General features: G+C 43.9%; 1 protein-coding gene across 4 annotated transcripts in view; it reads right to left on the minus strand.

The window, feature by feature from the left end:
• Positions 1–519: 519 nt before the first annotated feature.
• The window catches only part of ABHD5 (abhydrolase domain containing 5, lysophosphatidic acid acyltransferase), a 40868-nt gene continuing 19179 nt past the window's right edge, over positions 520–22208 (minus strand). For 2 of the 4 annotated variants that reach the window (XM_040433427.1, XM_040433425.1), the window contains exons 2-8: positions 16956–16979; positions 16062–16147; positions 12448–12820; positions 11361–11515; positions 3775–3886; positions 3258–3444; positions 520–2096 (exon numbers count right to left, since the gene is read on the minus strand). In XM_040433427.1, coding sequence (XP_040289361.1) covers positions 2007–2096; positions 3258–3444; positions 3775–3886; positions 11361–11515; positions 12448–12820; positions 16062–16147; positions 16956–16979 — 1027 coding nt within the window. In that variant the 3' untranslated portion in view covers positions 520–2006. The remainder of the gene's footprint in view (positions 2097–3257; positions 3445–3774; positions 3887–11360; positions 11516–12447; positions 12821–16061; positions 16148–16955; positions 16980–22208) is intronic. The other 2 variants (XM_040433428.1, XM_040433426.1) reach the window with 1 other exon arrangement.

A 22208-nucleotide genomic window follows, 5' to 3' on the forward strand; every position in this document is an offset into this window, starting at 1 on the left:
CTGTACACCTTAAATCAGTTCCTAGAAAATAAAAAGAAAAAGGCACATTTCTTGTTCAAGTGTGCAAATGTCTGTAAAGGTGAAAGCGCCAATGAAATAGGAAAATGCTATGTCTTCCATTTGTTTTTGGTTTATATCCCACTACACATTAAAGGGGTTCTCTGGCAATTAAAGAAAATTACTGAAAATACTTATATTTATTATTAAACACATTACTAAATAGCCTTCATTATTTATAATGGCTTGTTTTCTGTTAGGTTATCCCATGAAAAATATTCTACAGTTTCCAAACCAGCACCTGGATCTGAATACTTTTGTAATTGCATGTAATTAAAAATTTAGCATAGCCACTGAGTTATTCAATAAAATGCATCTGTATAGCGCCACCTGCTGTTTGAGCTGTGATAGGGAGAGCATGGACACGCCCCTTAGCTGCCAGCTTAAAGGAGTTGTCTCATTATGGACAATGGGGGCATATCACTAGGATATGCCCCCATTGTCCTAAATGTGCAGGTCCCACACCTATATCGATAACAGGGCCCCACAAGTGAAGGAGGGCGCACTGCGCATGCGCAGCACCCCTCCATTCATTTTCAACGGGGCTGGCAGGGGGAAATAAAAATAAATAAAAAAAACTTGTCCACTTGCTCATGCTGCAGCAGTCCCTTAATTGAGCAGGACCTGCGATGTGACAGATGTTGTCACTGCGCAATCAATGGTTACGTCATCATGCATTGCATATCCCAGGTCCTGCACAATGAAGCGAGAAGAGACTTCTGCAGCGCGAGCAAGTGGGTGAGATGCCTGTTTTTTTGTTAAAGTGTACTCATTCTTAATGGCCGCTAGACGCTGTGCTCCTGTCTAAGCGGCCATTAAAAACGGTCCCATTAAAGTCAATGGGGCCTGCCTGGCCGTCAAAACAGGACATGTCCCATTTTTGGAACGGATGCTATTCACTGGCCATTAAGACTTTCACTGGTGCCAAAAAAAGCCGTGTAACGTCTATTAAACAGCTGTCACACAGCCATTATTTACGCCCTCGTGTGCATGAGGCCTAACAGAGCAATGAATAAGGAGATCTCTGGATCCATGCAAGGTACAGGGCTGGTTCTAGCTTTGTTAGGCTCCATTCACAAGTCCGTAATAATGGGTCCACATCAGTCCCGCAAATTGCTTAACGGGTGCGGACCCATTCATTCTCTAAGGGGCAGGAAGGGATGCGGACAGCACACCATGTGCCGACCGTATCCGCATTTCCGGAGGGTGCCGCCGATCTCCTGGTCCGCGGCTCCGGAAAAAATAAAACAAATAAAATAAAATATAGAACATGTCCTATTCTTGTCTGCAATTGCAGACAGGCAGTTCTACGGGGTGCCGGCCGGGTGTATTGCGGATCCGCAATGCACTACGGACGTGTAAATAGAGCCCTAGAATGAGCTCGTCATGTCCTATACGATGTCCGATTTTCATCATTTGTCATAGGAAACCACTTTAAAGTGGCAATCAGGGGAAATAAAAGCCACTACTCTATTAACACAAAAAAACAACAACATCCTAATCACTCAGGACAGATTACTCTCTGCTGTTATGAAGTACAATCCTACATACCGCTGATCAGATCTTCAGCTATGTGTGCAGGAACAGAGTGACGTGAAGCACACAAGTGCTGCTTCTTACTCACAACCCCCACCTGTCCGTCTCCTCTGCACTTTCACTTTGCTCCTACACACAGCTGAAGTGAAGGATCAGAATCCATGAAGACAGCAAGAGGCGGCTGAGAAAGCTCATTAGCTCAGTGCCCGAAGTAATCTTTCCTGCTGAGTGATTGGGAAGGGTTATGTGCGTGCACCAATAGGGCAACGGCCATTTTATTTCTCGCGAAATCGAGCCATTATAAAATGAGGAAAACTATTAGGAATGTGCTTATAATATATAAGTATTTCCAGTAATTTTATTAACTCCTGGAGAACCCCTTTAAGGAGATTAAGCAGATGGAGCTGTACAGTTCAGTCCACAAAATCACAGATTTCTGTTACTTTCTGATTGAAATCTTCTGGCTGATCAGCAAAGACATAATGGCCAGCACCACGAATTGCCTACAGAACAAAAAAAATAAAAAATTAACCAGAGCAAATGTCAAGATCTCAAAATAAGAGCTCATTCACACAACCGTATCCATTTTTGCAGGCCGCAAACTGTGGATCTGGAAAACACGGATATAGGCTGTATGGTCCGCATTTTGCGAATTGGAAGATCCTTCATGAGAGAAATGCCCATTCTTGTCTGCAAATACAGACAATAAGACATGTGCTCTTCTTTGCTGGGCCATGAAACGGAAAAACAAATAGCACACAGTGCTGTCCGCATCTTTTGCAGCCCCATTGAAATGAATGGGTCCGCATCAGATCCGCAGAACGGATGTTGACAGAAAAATACAGTTGTGTGAATGGGCCCCAAGAGTGAAATACTATGTTTAGCACAAGGCATTTGTCATTAAAGTCAGATAATATGTAGATATTGATTTAGATTATCAGTAAAAAAACAAACAAAAAAAACAAAAAACACACCGAACACAACTTCTAGTCACAGTGGCTATCTGGCTAACGGGAGTGTACAATCCGGCCACGGAGTCGTCTGTTCATGTTTAACCCTCAGCATTTTAGAAGCTATTGTTTATTTTTACACCAACGATGCCTTGTGGGACAATAGGATTAATTTACAGATGCCGGCACCCTCATCCTTCCGGTGTTCTGCAGCAGCTCCATCCACTGTAGGGGACAGTTGATTACTGCAGCGCCGCTTCCATTCACTTGAATGTGAACAGAAATACAGTGGATGGAGCTGTGTAGTTCACAGGTCTGCAGTATCTCCAGCACTGGATCAGTGGGAACCCCTTCAAAAGGTTACGGACACCTGCAGTTTGATTCCATTTTACTATTAAAGTGCCCTGCTATTTTTTTTTATTTTTTTTTTGATACAAGGTCTGTTTTGCAATCTCAAAAACTGAACATTTATAATAGACTAAAAATAATTTTTAGCCCAAAATGTGTGAGATGCCAAATATTTGCCATGAAAGTGTTCATAGCCTTTAAACTTTATATCATTAATTGGCATGTATTATCAAAATCCATGTCAGTAGGTCCTTAGTACTGCAGCGGTTTGCTCAAATCCACAAAGTGAAACAAACATACGATTACTTTAAAGTAATATTTTTTTTTTCACAACGCTACATTAACTGCAGCTCCCAAAGCACTTACAATTGTTTTCACATAGGAGTTTGGCCGCAGAGACTGAATGGTGCTTCCAGAGTTGCCATCGATGCACGACCGCGCCCCATATATGACCGTGATGGGAATGCCTGGGTGCATCTTGTCTATGCGCTGCAGCATTGGCCTTCTAGCCCAGCCATATGGAACTGTCATGTTTCTGAAAGCCGTCTCGCCACTGCAACCAAGAAATCAAGGTTAATACTTTTGTAGGTAAACTTTTTTTTGTTTAGAATGCAAAAGTACACCGTTGTAAAAAATACATTTATAAGCCAAATACACTTCTGTACAAGAGCCCGTCCCCAGCAGGAGCACCAATGCATGTTCTATTCTGGTTAGACACGTTTGTTTAAATCACCAGGACTTGTCAAGTAGCCATGAATTCCTGGGAAAAGATCAGGCAGCCTAGTCCTTGCCAATTATGTCATTTGTAAAAGCAACAAAATGACAAATGAGAGACGGAGAAGACTGGTCATAGATTACATCTTACAAACAGCTAACCACTTACCTTGGAGACTGTGCATTGCAGTGATATATATATTCTGTCACAGTGTCATCCTCAAACATGGACGCATACTTTTTCTTGAAATCTGGTCTCAGCTTTTGAACAAGACTAAGGCCTGTTGGAAATAAATACACATTCTATTTAGAAGACTATTAATGTTAGATAACAGGATTCCCTACAACAGTGATGGCGAGCCTTTTAGAGACCAAGTGCCCAAACCACAACCCACTTATTTGTCGCAAAGTGCCAACATGGCAATTTACCCTGAATACCAATATACAGGGTGGGCCATTTATATGGATACACCTTAATAAAATGGGAATGGTTGGTGATATTAACTTCCTGTTTGTGGCATATTAGTATATGTGAGGGGGGAAACTTTTCAAGATGGGTGGTGACAATTTTGAAGTCGGCCATTTTGAATCCAACTTTTGTTTTTTCAATAGGAAGAGGGTCATGTGACTCAAACTTATTGGGAATTCCACACGAAAAACAATGGTGTGCTTGGTTTTAACGTAACTTTATTCTTTCATGAGTTATTTACAAGTTTTTGTTTACAGCCATTGACATGTCGCTGAGGTTAACACGTGAGGAGCGGATAGAAATTGTGTTGATGTCTGGTGAACGCAGTAACCGGGTCATTGCAGCAGATTTCAATGCAAGACACCCTACGAGACCACCCATCTCCCATGCTACAGTTAGCAAACTGCTTGCTAAGTTCCGTGAAACTGGTTCAGTGTTGGATTTGCCAAAATGTGGACGCATGAAATCTGTCTCTAATGAAGAAACATCAGTGGCTGTCCTAGCTTCATTCAGCAAGAGCCCACAGCGTAGCACTCGCCGCATGTCACTGGAGAGTGGCATTAGTCGAACATCCCTTCGGCGGATATTAGCTACTCACAAATTGCACCCTTACAAACTCCAGCATCTCAACGAGGATGACCCAGATCGGCGCACTGAATTTGCAGAATGGGCAAAACAAAAATTGGAACAGGACCCTCAGTTTACGCAGAAGATTTTGTTCAGTGATGAGGCAAACTTTTATGTGAATGGTGAAGTTAACAAACAAAACCACCGCTATTGGTCTGACACTAATCCACATTGGATAGATCCCTCCAAGACTGTTGGAACAAAAAAATTGATGTTATGGTGTGGTATATGGGGTACAAAGATAGTGGGGCCATTCTTCAGCAATGGAAACATCAAGGCCACTGGATATGCGAAATTGCTACATGATGATGCGTTTCCCTCTTTATGCACTGAAGCTGGCACGTTCCCTGAGTTTTTCCAGCAAGATGGTGCACCACCACATTATGGGTGTCAGGTCCGAGCATTCCTAGATGAACAGTTTCCTGGAAAGTGGATTGGTCGTCGTGGGCCAGTTGAATGGCCCCCAAGGTCTCCCGATCTGACCCCCCTTAAACTTTTATCTTTGAGGTCATCTGAAGGCAATCGTCTATGCTGTGAAGATACGAGATGTGCAGCACCTGAAACTACGGATACTGGAAGCCTGTGCTAGTATTTCTCCTGCGGTGTTGCTATCAGTGTGTGAAGAGTGGGAGAAGAGGGTTGCATTGACAATCCAACACAATGGGCAGCACATTGAACACATTTTATAAGTGGTCAGAAACTTGTAAATAACTCATGAAAGAATAAAGTTATGTTCAAACCTAGCACACCATTGTTTTTCTTGTGAAATTCCCAATAAGTCTGATGTGTCACATGACCCTCTTCCTATTGAAAAAACAAAAGTTGGATTCAAAATGGCCAACTTCAAAATGGCCGCCATGGTCACCACCCATCTTGAAAAGTTTCCCCCCTCACATATACTAATGTGCCACAAACAGGAAGTTAAGATCACCAACCATTCCCATTTTATTAAGGTGTATCCATATAAATGGCCCACCCTGTAGTATGTCTTCCATGTACCTTACTCCATTATAGCTAAATGATGTCTACATTCAATGTACTGCCTGTGCTGTTCTTAATGTGTCCTGCGCTGATGAATGGCAGGAAAAGTCTACGGCATATTGGTATGCCATAGACAATCCAGGGTGCCCACAGAGATGGCTCCGAGTGCCGCTTATTGCACACATTCTATAGGTTCGCATCTACTGCCCTACAATGAGGGAGCTTGCCATAATGTAAAAGCCAGGGGATATGTTAGCGGTGTTTGTTTTTTGAATTCGCATATGGTTTGGAAAAAAAAAAAAAAAAAAAAAAAAAAAACACACTTCCTCCCTTCATCTTCTCTATTCCACTGATTCTATTTGGTCTCATTTCTAGGAGCTATCGGCTGTGTTCCCCTACTCCCTGTCCTCTATAGGGCTATAATACAAGTGGCTGGAGCAGCCGCTGCCCCTTGACTTCAAGCCTGACTCAGAGACAGCGCCAACCAACATTAAAACAGCGTTTTTAACAAGTATGAAGAAACACCAAGAGGAAAGAAAAACATGATTAGCAACACACTGGGGGATACTGTAAGGTACTGTGGTCGGTTTGATATGAGTTTTGCAGGTGATGGGTTCCCTACACTTTAGATATTTGATTTCACTACAGGTATTGCTATGTTTTAGGAGGTGCTTCTAACCCTTTGATTTAAACATTTCACTTAGACAACCCCTCCTGCTGTAAACTAGCTTAAAAGGGGTTGTCCGCGATATAGATCTATCTATCTATCTATCTATCTATCTCATACACACAAATCTGATGGGCAGCAATATACAACTCAGCTAAGCAAGTTTTAGGCAAAATAAAATAAATTTTAAAAAATATTTCCTCATTTCCCTGGTTCTCTTCTGGCCCTTTGTTTACCTGCAACAACAGTCTTTGCAACCTCCCCCGGCTCTGCAAAGGGAGTGACTACAAGTGCTGCCCTGAGTGACCTGTCTGCTGCTAGGATACTCAGCAACATGTTGTATGTGTAGGACTACAAGTCCCAGCTGTACAATGACACTGCTGATACACAGGATCTTCCCCCTACCTGTTCTTGTGCAGTGCTCTGCAGCACTCCTCTAGTCTGTCAGCTCCTGTGCCCAGTGTTTGTCTCCCCACTGCCTGCAGCTACTCCGTAAAGCCTTCAGCCCCGAGTCTGTGCTGCTGAAGGGGTTAAAGTTTATCCTGAAGAATCCAGGGAAAGAGCAGACGGCAGTGCAGGGGGCATGGCCAGCACAGTGATGTCTCGTGTAAAGACACACATCTGCTCTCAGGCTTGTGCACAAAACATCAGAGCAGGGAGAGAGGCTGACATCACAGGTTATGTGACCCTCAGTGGAATCTGAGAAAGCAGCAACTAGAGATGCAGTAAGTGCATGGTAAAGCTGTTCTATTTGATTAGTTAGAAAAATACAAAGAAAAAAATAAAATAACTAACTGACAACCCTTTTAAGGTCCTTTTTATGTGGACAGAAAATTAGGCCAATTATCAGGACTGAGCTGGTTCCTGATAACGGGCCTGTGTAAAGGGCACCGGTGAATACCTTAGCAAAGGTCTTTCGACTGCCATCAAAACTCATTGTTTCTGTGCAACAGACAGTCCTCTGTACCCAGAGATTTAAGGTGCATTTAGATGCACTAATAATCTTCCAGATTATCAAACTGTTGCTCCCGATCATCTGGCCATTTAAACGTGCCGATCACCATATGAAGAGTGAAAGGCTCGTTCAGGCACCACCGATCATGGCTTCTGGGCAGCTGATTGTGTGGTCTAAAATGGTGATCAGCTGCTCAGAAGCCACAATTCTGTAAGGGGACAGGGGATTGCTATAGAGATCCTTCGTCCTCATACTGTGAAGGAGATTGGTGCATGTAAATGCACGTCTCCTTCGAGCACTTCCTTCCCAACAATCGGCCGCTCAGTCAGTCCGTCTAAATCCATCTTCACTGTCCAGAAACAATTTTTTTATATTAACTGCTGTAGCAATTGCTTGTCCCCATACAGTGGAGGTAATTGCATGTAAATGCAGCCCTCATCTCTGCTGACGATCAGGCAGTTTAGTTAGTTATTGGGAACACTTGGTTCGTTCCCAATAATTGCCAGAAACATCAGTCCCTGTGAAAAGGCTGAGACAAGATGGAAGCACTTTATTTTGGTGAAAAGAAACACACCATGTAGAAATTGCGAAATACCAGAGTGACTAAGGGTGCCAAGGGCAAGACAGCAGTGAGCTTGTTTGCTGGGAGAGAACATTAAGATGAGTAATTAGGTCAAAGTCTTTTCATAAAATAGTGATCACCTTGTGGACAAATACATCATTTGCTCAGAAGTCAGGTTACATTATTCCCAGCACTGAACCTTGTCAACACAACAATGATTTCCTTAGAAGGGTGGATTGCAGACCTGCTCCACCTAAGAATTTCTTGAAAATTCCCAGTATATTTCAGCACCGCCTGGTCATTTAACCATAAACTATGCGGCCAGGTGAATAGGATACACAGCAGGTAACTCAGGGCTCCAGATGGCCAAAATGGTCGCCAATGCGACTTAGAATTTACAAATGGCGACAAGACCTGCCGCCGCAGCTCTGCAGTTGACTACAGCGGTGGGGCACAGGAGATGATAGTTCTTCCCCGCCGCCGATGGTCTTCTCAGCAGCGCAGTGGAGAAGGAGTCTCTCCCTCCCCCCTGTGCTGCTGCCTCCGCCAATAGGAAGAGACGGGAGGGGCTGTGGCCACTGCACCACCAATGAAGATAACTGACCTGTTAATACAAATACAGGAGGCGGGTGCTGGAATCTAATAGCCGGCACCCGACCTCTGACAGAGCAGCGATCAGTGGCAGTTAACCCTTCAGGTGTGGTACCTGAGGGGTTAACTGCAGCGGATCGCAGCTCCCCGTCAAAGAGGTCGGGTGCCGGCTATTTGATTCCAGCACCTGCCTCCTGTATTTGTATTAACAGGTCAGTTATCTTCATTGGTGGCGCAGTGTCAATGAGGGTTAAAAAAAAATAAAAAATAATAATAATAATTAACTCACCTCCTCCAATTGATCGCGTAGCTGCCGGTCTCCTGTTCTTTCTTAAGGACCTGTGGTGACATCACTGAGCTCATCACATGGTCTATTACCTTGGTGATGGATCATGTGATTAGCACAGTGATGTCACCACAGTCCCTTTGACAGGTCCTGAAGAAAACAAAAAAACCAAACAGGAGACCGGCAGCTACGCGATCAATTGGAGGAGGAGAGTTCATTTATTCATTCATTTTAACCCTTAATTGACCTTCTAAGAATTCTGTATTAAAGAATGCTATTTTCCCTTATAACCATACGCACTTGCTTGCGATTTTCACGCAGCCCCATTAACTTCTAGGGGGCCTGCGTTGCGTGAAAAAACGCATAGAGCATGCTGCGATTTTCACGCAACGCACAAGTGATGCGTGAAAATCACCGCTCATGTGCACAGCCCCATAGAAGTGAACGGGTCCGGATGCAGTGCGGGTGCAATGCATTCACCTCCCGCATTGCACCCGCGCAGAAATCTCGCCCATGTGAAAGGGGCCTAAGGGTGAATAGGCCAAGGGTTCCAGCCCATAAGAGGGCTAATAGTAAGGGGGGGGGGGGGGAAACAAAGAAAAACACTAAGACTACTTTCACACATACGGCAGTATGATCCGGCACGCAGTTCAGTCGTCGGAACTGCCTGCCGAATCCACCAATCTGGATGTGATTGAAAGCATTTGAGAGACATCCGGATGCGGATCCATCTCACAAATTCATTGCAAGAACGAATCCATCTCTCCGCTTGTCATGCGGACAGACGGATCCATCTTGTATCTTTTTAACTGTATTTTGAATGCCAGATCTGGCACTAATACATATGGGGAAAAATGCCGGATCCGGCATTCAGGCAAGTCTTCAGTTTTTTTCGCCGGAGATAAAACCGTAGCATGCTACGGTTTTCTCTTTTGCCTGATCAGTCAAAACGACTGAACTGAAGACATCCTGAACGGATTACTCTCCATTCAGAATGCATGGGGATATGCCTGATCAGTTCTTTTCCGGTATAGAGCCCCTGTGACGGAACTCTATGCCGGAAATGAAAAAACGCTAGTGTGAAAGTACCCTAAAATATTAAGTTTAAATCCCCCCTTTCCCAATTTTACATATAAAATATATAAACAAAAAATAAACATATTACATAGCGCTGCGTCCGAAAACTCCAAACTATTAAATTATTTAAAAATCTCCCCTATGCGGTGAGCGCCGTAACAGAAAAATAAAACCATGCGATTCGCCATTTTTTGTCACCCCAAAAAAAAATAGGAAAGGACTGTTCCATTATGGGCCGAACGTTTCATAAAATGCAAAATGCACACGGCTTTTTTTTTGGGTGGTATTGAGTATTGCAATACTTTATGGTGACTTAAGAGAATCAAAATTTTGGTATCAAAACAACCCTACGCCGATCTTATCGGCGCAGCGTTGTCACGATACCAAAATTTTGATTCAGTTTCGATTTGGCGACAAAAATTTTTATTTGGCTCCTAAATTTTTTAGTTTAGGAGCCAATGGCTACTAGGCATTTTTTTTTTGTCTGGAGCACTGTAACTGGAATTCCCTTTATCCACAAATGGGTAACAGAAGCACAAAAACATCCAGCACGTTCTAGAGATAGCAACCATGTTCCAGTAATGAGATTGCCCGTGATAGGTTTAATTTGACAATAAATTGAAATTTTCACAGCCAAGAAGCCACCCATAGAGAAAAGCTCACTACCAATCCTACCCTTTGAGGAATGTCAATATGTAAAGCTTTCAGGGGTGGTAAGGGATTATAAGCAATTCCATCCATAGGTATGATTAAAATTTATAACATTGTCAGAGATCGCTCTCTCAGGGGGTCGTACACAGACACCAGGTTTAAGGTCCAAACGGTGCATTTATTGGCAGTCTTCACACACCAGCACAAAGCAAAAGAAACACCTGCCCGTCTAGGCACTAACCAAACAAATATGGTGTCTGACTCAACTATACATCACATTTCACTCACCGTTTCAGGTGCGGCTTTCTCAGCCTAAGGCTACATGCACACAACCGTATGTGTTTTTGCGGTCCGGAAATTGCGGATCAAAAAAACAAAAACACACAGAACGGACACAATCAACATTCCTGTGCATGTAGCCTAATAGCCCAGCTGAGACCACACTCAGCCTCTGCTCCAGGATCACACACACTTCCCCCAGACTGACATACTGGGAGGCGCTTTATGCCGGCCTGATTACAGCAGGCCTCACCTGCGATCACCTCAGGTCAAAAGGTATTACCTGTGCAGGAAGGGTGTGGATTGGCAGATCCCACTGGTAAGCCTGCCTGCCAATCCAATTAAAATCCAGCCCAGAATTAAAAAAACAAAAACTGTCTCAGCAAACTATGCTTTGCAGAGACCACTGCCACTCTGGATTTTAGTTGTCTCACCCATCTGAGGTACCCGAGTGGAACATACACGCCTTCCAGCACTGTTCACATTACCACAATAAGTCATACATCCCCTGACTGAACTACATTGTAGATGAATGAGAGTTAAACAGCTATACCCACATTTAATCCTAAAGTCAATGAGAATTCTATTAATCTACAGAGAACTTGCTCACCCAGTGGTCCAGCCAAGCGGAGTCCTGCCAATGGGTTAAACGGACTTAATAAGGCACCAACTGCTTTAATCCAGACAGGAATTGGCCTTTCTTCATCCATATTGTCAGGTCTATCTGGGAAACCCCATGGCTCTACCAAAATTAGACTTTTTACCCTAAAGTATAAAAAAAAAAAAAAAAAGTCAAAATAACATCTGACCCCAAAAACACATCCTATACAAATTTTAACTTCCATTTGCTTCCATTTAGAAAAGTTTTCCAGGATTCATACAGGACATCAATATCTGACTGGTGAGGGGATCCGACTCCTGGCACCCCTGCCAATCAGCTGTTTGGTGAATGTGACATCCTAGAGCACCATGGCCTCATCCTTGGCCCAGAAGAAGGTCATGGTCACCTGTCAACTGGCCTAGTTGCTACTCAAGTGAACAGGTCCAAGTTGCAATAGCAAGCACAGCCACTATATGATATACGGCTCTTTGCTAGACATCTGATCAGCAGGGGTGCCGTGTTTCGGACCTTCACCAATCAGATATCGATGACCAACCTGTGGCACTACAGCTGTTGTGAAACTACAACTCCCAGCATGCATAATAGCTCTGCTCAGAAATAAATGGAGTACGCTGGGAACTGTAGTTTCACAGCAGCTGAAGTGCCGCAGGTTGCCCACCCCGGCCTATACTGGAGGACAGGTCATCAATATAAGAGTCCTGGAAAACCCCTTTAAAAAACTACAAGCCTTTCCATTCTAGTTTTCCTCTGTACAAGATCTATTTTTGGCTTTGGCTAAAGAGGGGGGGGGGGGTGAATTTAAAACTTTGCTTTTCATTTTCAGTATCCGTATATCCTTTTTAAATAAACTGAACTGGAGCAGGCTCTAAAACACCAAAGACTGCATTTTTCTATTTTGTTTAGGTGACAAGTCTAATGATTTCACTGATTGTAGACTACAGCTTCCTCAAATTGTGAAGGGTGGGTGGAATCCCATCTGAGACTCTATGGACTATACAAATCCCTAGTTTTAGACGGCAGCTCAATTATAACCTGTAAAATATCTTCTCTCAGGACAATTACCACTAACATTTACCTTGTGGGGTATTTCATAGCATAAACGGAAGCTAAAAATGCTCCTAAATTATGTCCCAGTAAAATCATATGATCCAGACCCAAGGCCGTTCGCCACTCTTCTATAGACTGCACAAACTGCATTTCAGCCTTCTCCGCATCATCCTCAAAGTGCGGCCTACTGCTGCGTCCAAACCCCAGGATATCAAAGGCATACACAGTTCTAGGTTGACAAAGGGTTTCAAAGTTGAGAGCCCATAGTCCGACGCCTCCTCCAAAGCCATGCAACAAAACTAATGGGACCTTTGCTGACAGAGGCTGCACAAATGACAGGGTCCAGATCTTGTTTCCACCAGATATCAGGACATGGTCTTTGGAGTAGGAGCTTGTAATACCTACAAATAGAAGAAACACAGACACGTGAAGACAGCATCAGCCATTTATCACAATTCTAGATTTACCTAGCACAAGGTAAAAGGAAAAAGCTTCAAAAAGGTCTTTCAACTGGCAGCAACAAATGAAGATACCATGCAGCCACCAGATTCCCCTGCAGGTCTGTTTGTAGTCTTTAATTCAAGTCAAAAAATAAATAAAAAATTCTGCAGGTTCTCCATCAAAAGAGCAATGCACTAAACCCCAATGCCTGAGAGCAGAAAGCAGCTTTTAACCTCTTCAAGACCAGGTGACACTTTTTTGCATTTTTTACTCCCAGTCTCCCCAGAGCCATAACTTATTTTTCTATTCACATAACTGTATGAAGGACAAGTACTTTTCATTGGCACCATTTATGGTTGCATACATTGTAGTTGGGGAAGGGGGGGGGGGAATACAAATAAAAAATAATAACTTTTACAAGTTTTGCTTTTACGGCGTTTCCTATGTTGTAAAAAACTGAACTGTTACCTTCATTCCTTAGGTCATTACAATTATGAATGCATCCGTTCAGAATGGATCCGTTTGTAATCTCTTTAACATAGCCAAGACGGATCAGTCTTGAACACCATTGAAAGTCAATGAGGACGGATCCATTTTCTATTGTGCCAGTGAAAACGGATCAGTCCCCATTGACTTACATTAGGTGCCAGGACGGATCCGTTTGGCTCCGCTTCGTCAGACGGACACCAAAACGATGCAGGCAGCGTTTGTGTCCGCCTCCAGAGTGGATTGGAGACTTATCGGAGGCAAACTGATGCATTCTGAATGGAAAAGGATCCGCTCAGAATGCATTAGGGCAAAACTGATCCGTTTTGGACCGCTTTTAAGAGCCCATGACTGATCTCAGAAACGGAAAGCCAAAACGCCAGTGTGAAAGTAGCCCAAGTCTTACGTGTACAGAGCTGCGTGAGGTCTCTTTTTTGCAGGGCAATCTGTTCTTTTCATTGATCACTTTTTGTGGGAGGTGAAACAAAAAAAACTGAATTTGCCATTTTTGTTATGTGGGATAAATGTTTTTATATTTAATAGTATTGTGTTTTCACACACAGCAATACTCTTGCTAGTGGGAGCAGATGCTCCAGATTTTTGGCCTCCCAGATATTGGTCACATTTGACCACGGCATCTGAGGGGTTAAGTGTGTGCAATCTACATCATCAATTGCATACATTAGCCCCAGGTGCCTGCTGTTTAAAACAGCAGGCACCCGATGGCTATGGCACCCCCTGCGCTGGTAAGTGGGCGGCATTTTTACCCAACTGCTGACGCAAGTCTACACAAGATAGGTGGGAAGGGGTTTTCAGAGCCCAAAAAATAAAAATTCTCAGGTAAAAAGAGGGACGGTTATAAGATTACAAACGAAGCCGTAGTCTCCTGTCCAATACCTTGCTGTCAATCCAGTGCTCTGCCAGTCTTTTGACCACGGCAGCGATGACATGCCCTACCTACCCCAATCATTGGCCGGAGAGGTTATGTAAGGCAGTCAGGGCCAGAAACAGACTGACGGCAAGGACCAGAAAGGTGGCGCCAAAATGGTAGGAAACTGGACAAGTGATCAAGGTTTGGTTATGATTTTCACCTAGAATATTTGGGGGTCTCAGGAAAACCCATTTAAACTGCTACCATGCCATTCAGACGGAGGAATACAGGCCTAGTTCTTAATTGGTGGAGGCCCCAAGCAGTCAGACCCCCCTCTGGTGTGGAAGATAACGCATCTGCGAGGTCAACTAGAGTTCTTCTTTACTTTTGGCATTCATTTCTAGGCCGCCGCCAGAACCCAACAGAAGTGGCACAAAAAATATAAAAACATCTGGAGATGATCATGCAATAGATCCTCAGAACGGAGCCACTGGTCCAGGTAAATCAGGGGCAGGGAGATCGCACCGGGATCTGGATGAACTCCGTTTTGTTAGATCCTCTTTAAACTTGACACTGGGAGGCTTTGCTGTGTGTAACTGCCTTAAGTGAATCAACCAAATAACAGATTTGGTACAGTAACGCGTACAGATCATCTCCATTTAGAAATAAAAATACAACAGATCAAGCGTAACACTTAGCACAGTTCACACAAGAGCATTAGTAAGTGCAACTAAACAGCTCAGCTAAAAGCCGTATATAAATCATGACTCCACAGCAGTAGAGGAAAAAAAAACAAAAAAGGCATTGGTCTGATGTCTTAGGGAGAGTTCACATCGCTGTTTATTTTTCAAGTCTCCTGACCGGAAAAAATAAAAATATCTAAAGACCCCCCCCCCCCCCCCCTTTTTAAAAAAAAATAACAGATCTTAGGTGGAAATGGCTCAAACTGATGCCGAATGCTGTTCCCGTTCCCGTTTTATTTACCAGTTACCCAGAAAGCATATGGTGGAGTACAGCTATAGGTGTTAGATTTAGGCTACTTTCACACTTGCATTCGGGGTTCCGCTTGTGAGCTCCGTTTGAAGGCTCACAAGCGGCCCCAATGCATTCTGAGTGGATGCATCAGTTTGGCTCCGTTTGGCCTCCGTTCCGCTCAACAGGCGGACACCCGAACGCAGCTTGCAGAGTTTGTGTCCGCCTGGCCGTGCGGAGCCAAACGGATCTGTCCAGACTTACAAGTTAAGTCAATGGGGATGGATCCGTTTGAAGTTGACACAATATGGTGCAATTTCAAACGGATCCGTCCCCCATTGACTTTCAATGCAAAGTCTGGATGGATCCGTCTGACTAACTTTCACACTTAGTGTTTTTTTTTGTGAAATATAATGCAGACTGATCCGTTCTGAGCGGATACCATGGTTTACATTATAGGAGCGGATCCGTCTGTGCAGACACCAGACGGATCCGCCCAGAACGCAAGTGTGAAAGTAGCCTTAGGAGCATTACATGTACACCATTAAATGACAATTCTTAAAAGGGGCCGTTCACGTTTCCCCATCTCTTTCAGAGAAGTGGACGGGCTATGCATGTAAATGTATGGATGCACAGGTTCAGAAGGACTCTGAGCTCCAGCTATTAACTCCGAATACCCTACAAATCAATTATGTGGTCTTCTAAACCAAAATCCCTATAGAAATAATAGAACCCATGTAAACTAAGGACATTTGAAAGATTATTTTCTACATCAATTCTCAACAAAGAACTGCTGCGGCTTTCAGGTGCTACTCCGCTTTAAGGAAGCAGTTCAAGTTCGATCTAGAAAAAGCTGAATAATTAAAACCTACAGGACAGCATTTTCTCTTCAGCCTCCTTTAGATGGTCCACAGATGTGGGGCACCAGGCAGGTAGCCAGTTGGAAAACCATCCTGATCTATAACAGAAAGATAACAGTAGGTTATATTTAATAAATCCGTTCTACAGTAACATGTAACAGGTAATGCCCTCAGAGGGCAGCATAAGGTAGCGTAGTCATTGTTATAAGTGCCAGACGTAGTCTTACAGGTGTACACTATATGGCCTCATGCACATGAATGGGGTCCGCAATCCACACCGCAGAAAAGTAGTGCATGTACTACTTTTTTGCGGTGTGGAGGCAGGGACAGAAAACCCACAGAAGCCCCCCCCATTGTGCTTCTGATCCGTACCTCCGTTCCGCATCTTCCAGATTGTGGACCTGTTCAAGTGAATGTGTCCTAATCTGTGATACGCTGTGTACACAGCCGGTGTCCGTATATTGCGGGCCTGTAGTTTGCAAGCTGCAATACGGGCAAGGCCCTTTTACTGTGAAGTGCATGAGACCTTAAAAAGAACCTCTCACTGGTCCTGACATTACAATATTAGTACCTGGTAGTATAGGCCATGATCAGTAAATGTCAGTGAGTTACACCCACCCCCCTCCCCGATCAGCTACTCTGTTCCCCCATTCTCTTTTGCCACCCTGTAGGCTAATCAATAGCATTGGTACAGGGAGGAGGAGACAGCCCCCAAAAGCTGAACTCACACTTAAACGGGAACGTATCAATTTCATGATGTCACTGTTGAAATTGGTTTAAAAAAAACTAAATTAGTGACAACACACTGCTTGCAGCGATGTGTCACTCATGAGCTACCAAGAACCAGCATAATATTGCAGCCCAGGCCTGGAAAAGTGTCACGGTTATTCATGAGCTCCTGCTCACCTGCTGATGATTTGCAGTTCTTCCCTAGGGAGAAAAAGTAAGGAGAAGACTGTCAATCAACAGGTGGAAGACATGACCAGAGAGAACCATGTAAGGCTACTTTCACACTGGCGCTTCTGGGTCCGCTTGTGAGATCCGTATCAGGGATCTCACAAGCGGCCAAAATGGATCAGTTCAGCCCCAATGCATTCCGAATGGATAAGGATCCGTTCAGAATGCATCAATTTGGCTGCGTTTGGTCTCAGTTACGCTTTTAGAGGCGGACACTAAAACGCAGCTTGCAGCGTTTGGTGTCCGCCTGACGATGCAGAGCCAAACAGATCATTTTTGACTGACAATATGGTGCAATTGAAAACGGATCCGTCGCCCATTGACTTTCCGTTTTGACTTTTTAATAAATAATGCGAATGGATCAGTTATGAATGGATACAAGCGTTTACATTATCGGTGCGGATCCGTCTGTGCAGATACAAGACGGATCTGCACCTAACGCAGGTGTGAAAGTAGCCTAAGCGGTTACTTTTTCTAGGCCATCAATGCAATGATTATGATGCAGGTTCTCAATAACCACTTATGCTCAAGGAGGGTAGCATAAAGTTGGCGACAGGTTGCCTTTAAGAAGGTTAGTTTTTCACTGTAGCAACGTATAAGTGTACTTTTAACTACGTGTACATCAGAAGTGCGAAGTACAGACCACAAATGCATACTACTTTAAGTATTTAGCAATTTAGATATTCTGATATCTGCATGAAACACAAAAGCCAATTTAAACATTAAAGAAGTATTCCAGAGGTTTAACATCCCTAGGACAGACCATTATTAGACTGGGGGATTTAGGGTGTCAGACCCCCTACCAATGAGCCGTTTCAGACTAGACCCTCAACCCACTGTAAATGGACAGCACTGGTAACTGCAGTACTGCTCCCAATAAAGTGAATGGGAGCAATGCTGCAGTTAGCAGCTCCATCCAATGCAGGGCTGAGAAGCTGTGGTGCAGGAGCTACTCTGAAATGGTTGATCAGCTGTAATGCCCCATAACAATACTTTCAATAAATGGACTGGATGAGCACAACTTCTCTACATTTTATTTCATTTTAGAGAAAGTTAATCACAAAATACATACACAAGAACTACACATTATATACAGTGGACCCTCTGAGACAACCACTCAAAACTGTGGTCCTCTAGGGGCTGGTCTCCTCAAACCGTACACAATTGAGCTACAATCATGCTATTTTAGAACCAATGTCTATACGGCTATTTGCTTGGCTTCCCCCCCCCCCCCTCCCCTCCCCTTCATGTGACATGATGCTGGGAGCGTCAGGTCCTTCCAGTTCCCTGTAGTGGAGAGCATACGTTAGCACGCTCAAGTGGATGAGAGTCTTCTCCCAGCAAAATAGACGCCGCTATGTGGGGTATTTAAACTAGGGGAACACTATTGCGGTATTTTATAGGCATGTCTATACTGGGGCTACTAGGAAGGAATACTGCAGTGGTTGGGATGCAAAAAAATTAATTAAAAAAAATTCATCAGTTTTAAAAGCGATCCAAAAGAACCATTAAAAAACAAAAGCCTAAATGGTGGAACAGTAAATCTGTTTAAAGGGAGTCTGTAAATGAGGAGTAAAGTGAAAAGAAGGCAGAGCAGCCTGGGCACCTACACACTGACACCACCCCTGGGTACTTGCGAGTTTCCATTTGCATATGAATTAAACTTTGTTTTTCCTGCTTGTGCAAGTCTAAAGAAAAGAACAAAGGTACCGTTACAATCCTGTATAGGTGTGCTACAGAGCCATGTAAGCGCTGTATATGGCCATATGGAGGTGACAGACTCCCTTTAATAAAAGGGTAGGGGCATCTCAAAAAGGTGGCCTTTTGGAGAAGTGTCATTATAGTTGAAAACACAATCAAATTAAAAGGCTAGGTATACCTTCGGAGACAAGTTTTTTTGGGGCTAAAATTAATTGTTTCAGTTGGTCTTTATTAAAAATATTGAGCCATTCTGTCAAAGGTTTAACTTCATGCCGGTTAAAACGATAGCTACAGACAAGTCAATGGTTTTATTCATATGCAAATTAGAATTTCAAGCAACAAAAGGCAGGGCTGAAATCTTTGAGCACCACTTTGTAACACCCCCAGTTCTCTGCACACTTCATCCTCCCCTTGATTGACAGGGCTAGACAGCAGGCTGAGGGCCAGTGGCGGATTACAATAGGGACGTTCGGGTCGGCAGCCCCGGGCCCAGGACCGCGCCCCCCCCCCCCCCCCCCCCCCCCCCAACACCGACCCGAACGCCCACATACTGCGGTGGGGCACGGGAGCGCATAGCTCCCTGACCCGTCGCCGATCACTGCCATAGGCTTCAGGCCTTTTATGCCTGGGGGCTATGCAGTAGTGAAATCCCGGCGCGATGATGTCATCGCGCGGCTGTGCCGGGACGCAGCACTGTGACGTGTGCATGCCTGCCTCATCCCGCCTTCCTCTGCGAGCAAGCGCCTGGCCCTGGACATAGGCTAGTATTAAGCTTTAAAAATTTTTTTATTTCATGTGCCTACTTTGGGGGGGGGGGGGGGGGGAACGAACATATTAGTGAAGAGACAGTACATCGGGGGGATGGGAATGTGGAGGCTGTGTGGGGCCAAATTATTATGGGAGGGACTACTATGTGGGGGCAGTGTGGGAGAAATTACCATGTAGGGGAAATTACTATGGGGGGGGATTACTATGTGGGGGCAGTGTGGTGGAAACTACTATATGGGGGTGCTGCTATTGGGGAGGCACTGTAGGGGCAATTATATAATTTTTGGGGACACTATACAGGGATTATTGCCTGGAGCACAATAGAGGGCGTTATTACTCGGGGCACTCTAGGGGACATTATAGCTGCTGTGGACACTATAGGAACATTTGGAGTAATTTATAAAACTGGTGTAAAGCAGAACTGGCTTAGTTGCCCATAGCAGCCAATCAGGTTCCACCATTCATTTTTGACAGCTCTTTTGGAAATACAGTTCTACTTTACACCAGTTTGATAAATGACTCCAATTATGTCAATTAGGCCTCTTTCACACTACCGTTTTGTTTTTTTCAGTTTTACGGGCCGTTTTTTGCGTTCCGTATACAGAACAATTCATTTCAATGGTTCCGCAAAAAAAGCGGAATGTACTCCGTATGCATTCCGTTTCGTTGAAAGATAGAACATGTCCTATTATTGCCTGCAAATCACGTTCCGTGGCTCCATTCAAGTCAATTGGTCCGCAAAAAAAAGGGAACACATACGGAAATGCATCCGTATGTCTTCCGTATCCATTTTTGCGGAACCATCTATTGAAAATGTTATGCCCAGCCCAATTTTTTCAATGTAATTACTGTATATGCCAAACGGAAGAACAAACAAAAAACGGAATGGATCCGTGAAAAACGGACCGCAAAACACTGGTCGTGTGAAAGAGGCCTTAGGGGGTCACTTTTCAGTAGTATAGTACCTGGGGCATTAGGGAGCACAACATGCACAGTATTCGGAGTGGCAGCAGGATGACACTGGGGACACCAGGATGGGGAGGTTGATGGAAAAATTTAGAAATCTAAACGTGTCTGTTACAAACTGTAGAGATGAGATGTGGCTGAAAGAATTTGCCATGGTGGTCTGGGTCAAATGGAGGAGAAGAGGAAAGAGAAGGTCTATGTGACAGGAGATGTCACTGGATGTAAGAGGTATGTGGTGCTGTATTCTCCTCCATGTCTTTTATTATAATTATATGCATTTTAAATTTGGCGACCAAATTTTTCAGTTTAGGACCCAATTTGGGGTATTTTTTTTTTTATAGTCTGAAGATGTCATATGGCCTAAGAAGAGACTGCCGCTCATGATGCACCGCAGCCTCTTCATACAAAAAAAAACAAAAACCCTAAACTAAAATGGAGGGAGGGGCCTAAGTTGGGTAGACAGCCCCGGGCCCATCATGCACTTAATCCGCCCCTGCTGAGGGCCCATCCGCCTGGTTTAATAGGGTTGATCCTGGGATCCTCAATAAGCTGATTTACTTGAATTGCAGTATTCTTTCAAGCTTTGCAGCCATTTGTCTTTTAAACTGGAGGGGGATTATCAGATCAGTTACCGGTATTTACGTCGGTCTAGGATATCCTTTGTGCTGCTGGAGGATGCGCCTAACTTGCGGCAAAGCACAGGCCTCGTTATACTGTATATAAAGTGCATCCTCCAGACCAAGATCTACAGCAGCTGCAAGATGCCATAGATTAGACTCCATTAATGAGCGAAAAAAAATTGGCAAATTTAGATAAATGTGCTGGCACGGTGGACTCAACACCCCCTCCCAAGCATTGTCCCATGTGGCATGGGAGGTGTACATATGCTAGCTGTGACGATATTTTGTCACAGTGGCATTTAAAAAAAAGTCAGGAACGCAGGCCGTCTGCCCCAATAGAAAACTACATCTTATAGACCATCCTGGAAGCTTATAACATAAGACCTCACACACATTAGGCCACGTTCAGACCCTCATTTGTGTCCTTGGTAAGGTTTCAGCTACATCACTAGCTGACAGCACAGTACATACTGTTTCAGAGCACAGGGCTGTCACATAGAACCAGGTCTGAACAGACCTTAGGACATTCAGCATCCACAAGATTCCTTCTAGTTATTTTTGGGAAACAAGCCATATATTTAAAGAGGGCCAAGCAGTTCTCCTGAAAGATCTTAGTAAGGGCTCATGCACACAACCGTATGCATTTTGATGTCCGCAAAAAAAATACGGATGACGCCTGTGTATTCCATATTTCGCGGAATGAACAGCTTGCCTCCAATAGAATAGTACTATCATTGTCCGTAATGCAGACAATAATGGGACATTTAAAAAAATAATAATTTGTGGAACGGAAATGGAATGCACACAGTAACTTCCTTTTTTTTGGTGGACCCATTGTAATGAATGGTTCTGCATATGGTCCGCAAAATAAAAAAATAAAATGGCAACAAAAACAAAATAAGTTTGTGTGCATGAGCCCTAACTTGTAGGGATGAGCGAACCCAAACTTTACAGGTTCAGGTGGTGTAGGAATATCTGAATCCAAAACGGAAGCCGTTAAAAGGCATTCGTTTCGCATTCCATCATAGAAGTCTATGGGAATCATAACAGATCCGTCTGGTTTCCATTATGCAGGACGGAAAACAAAGTCCTGCATAACGGAAACCAGACGGATCTATTATGCCATAGACTTCTATTATGACGGATC

Source organism: Bufo bufo, chromosome 5 (genome assembly GCF_905171765.1).
Source record: "Bufo bufo chromosome 5, aBufBuf1.1, whole genome shotgun sequence".
Classification (NCBI taxonomy): Eukaryota; Metazoa; Chordata; class Amphibia; order Anura; family Bufonidae; genus Bufo; species Bufo bufo.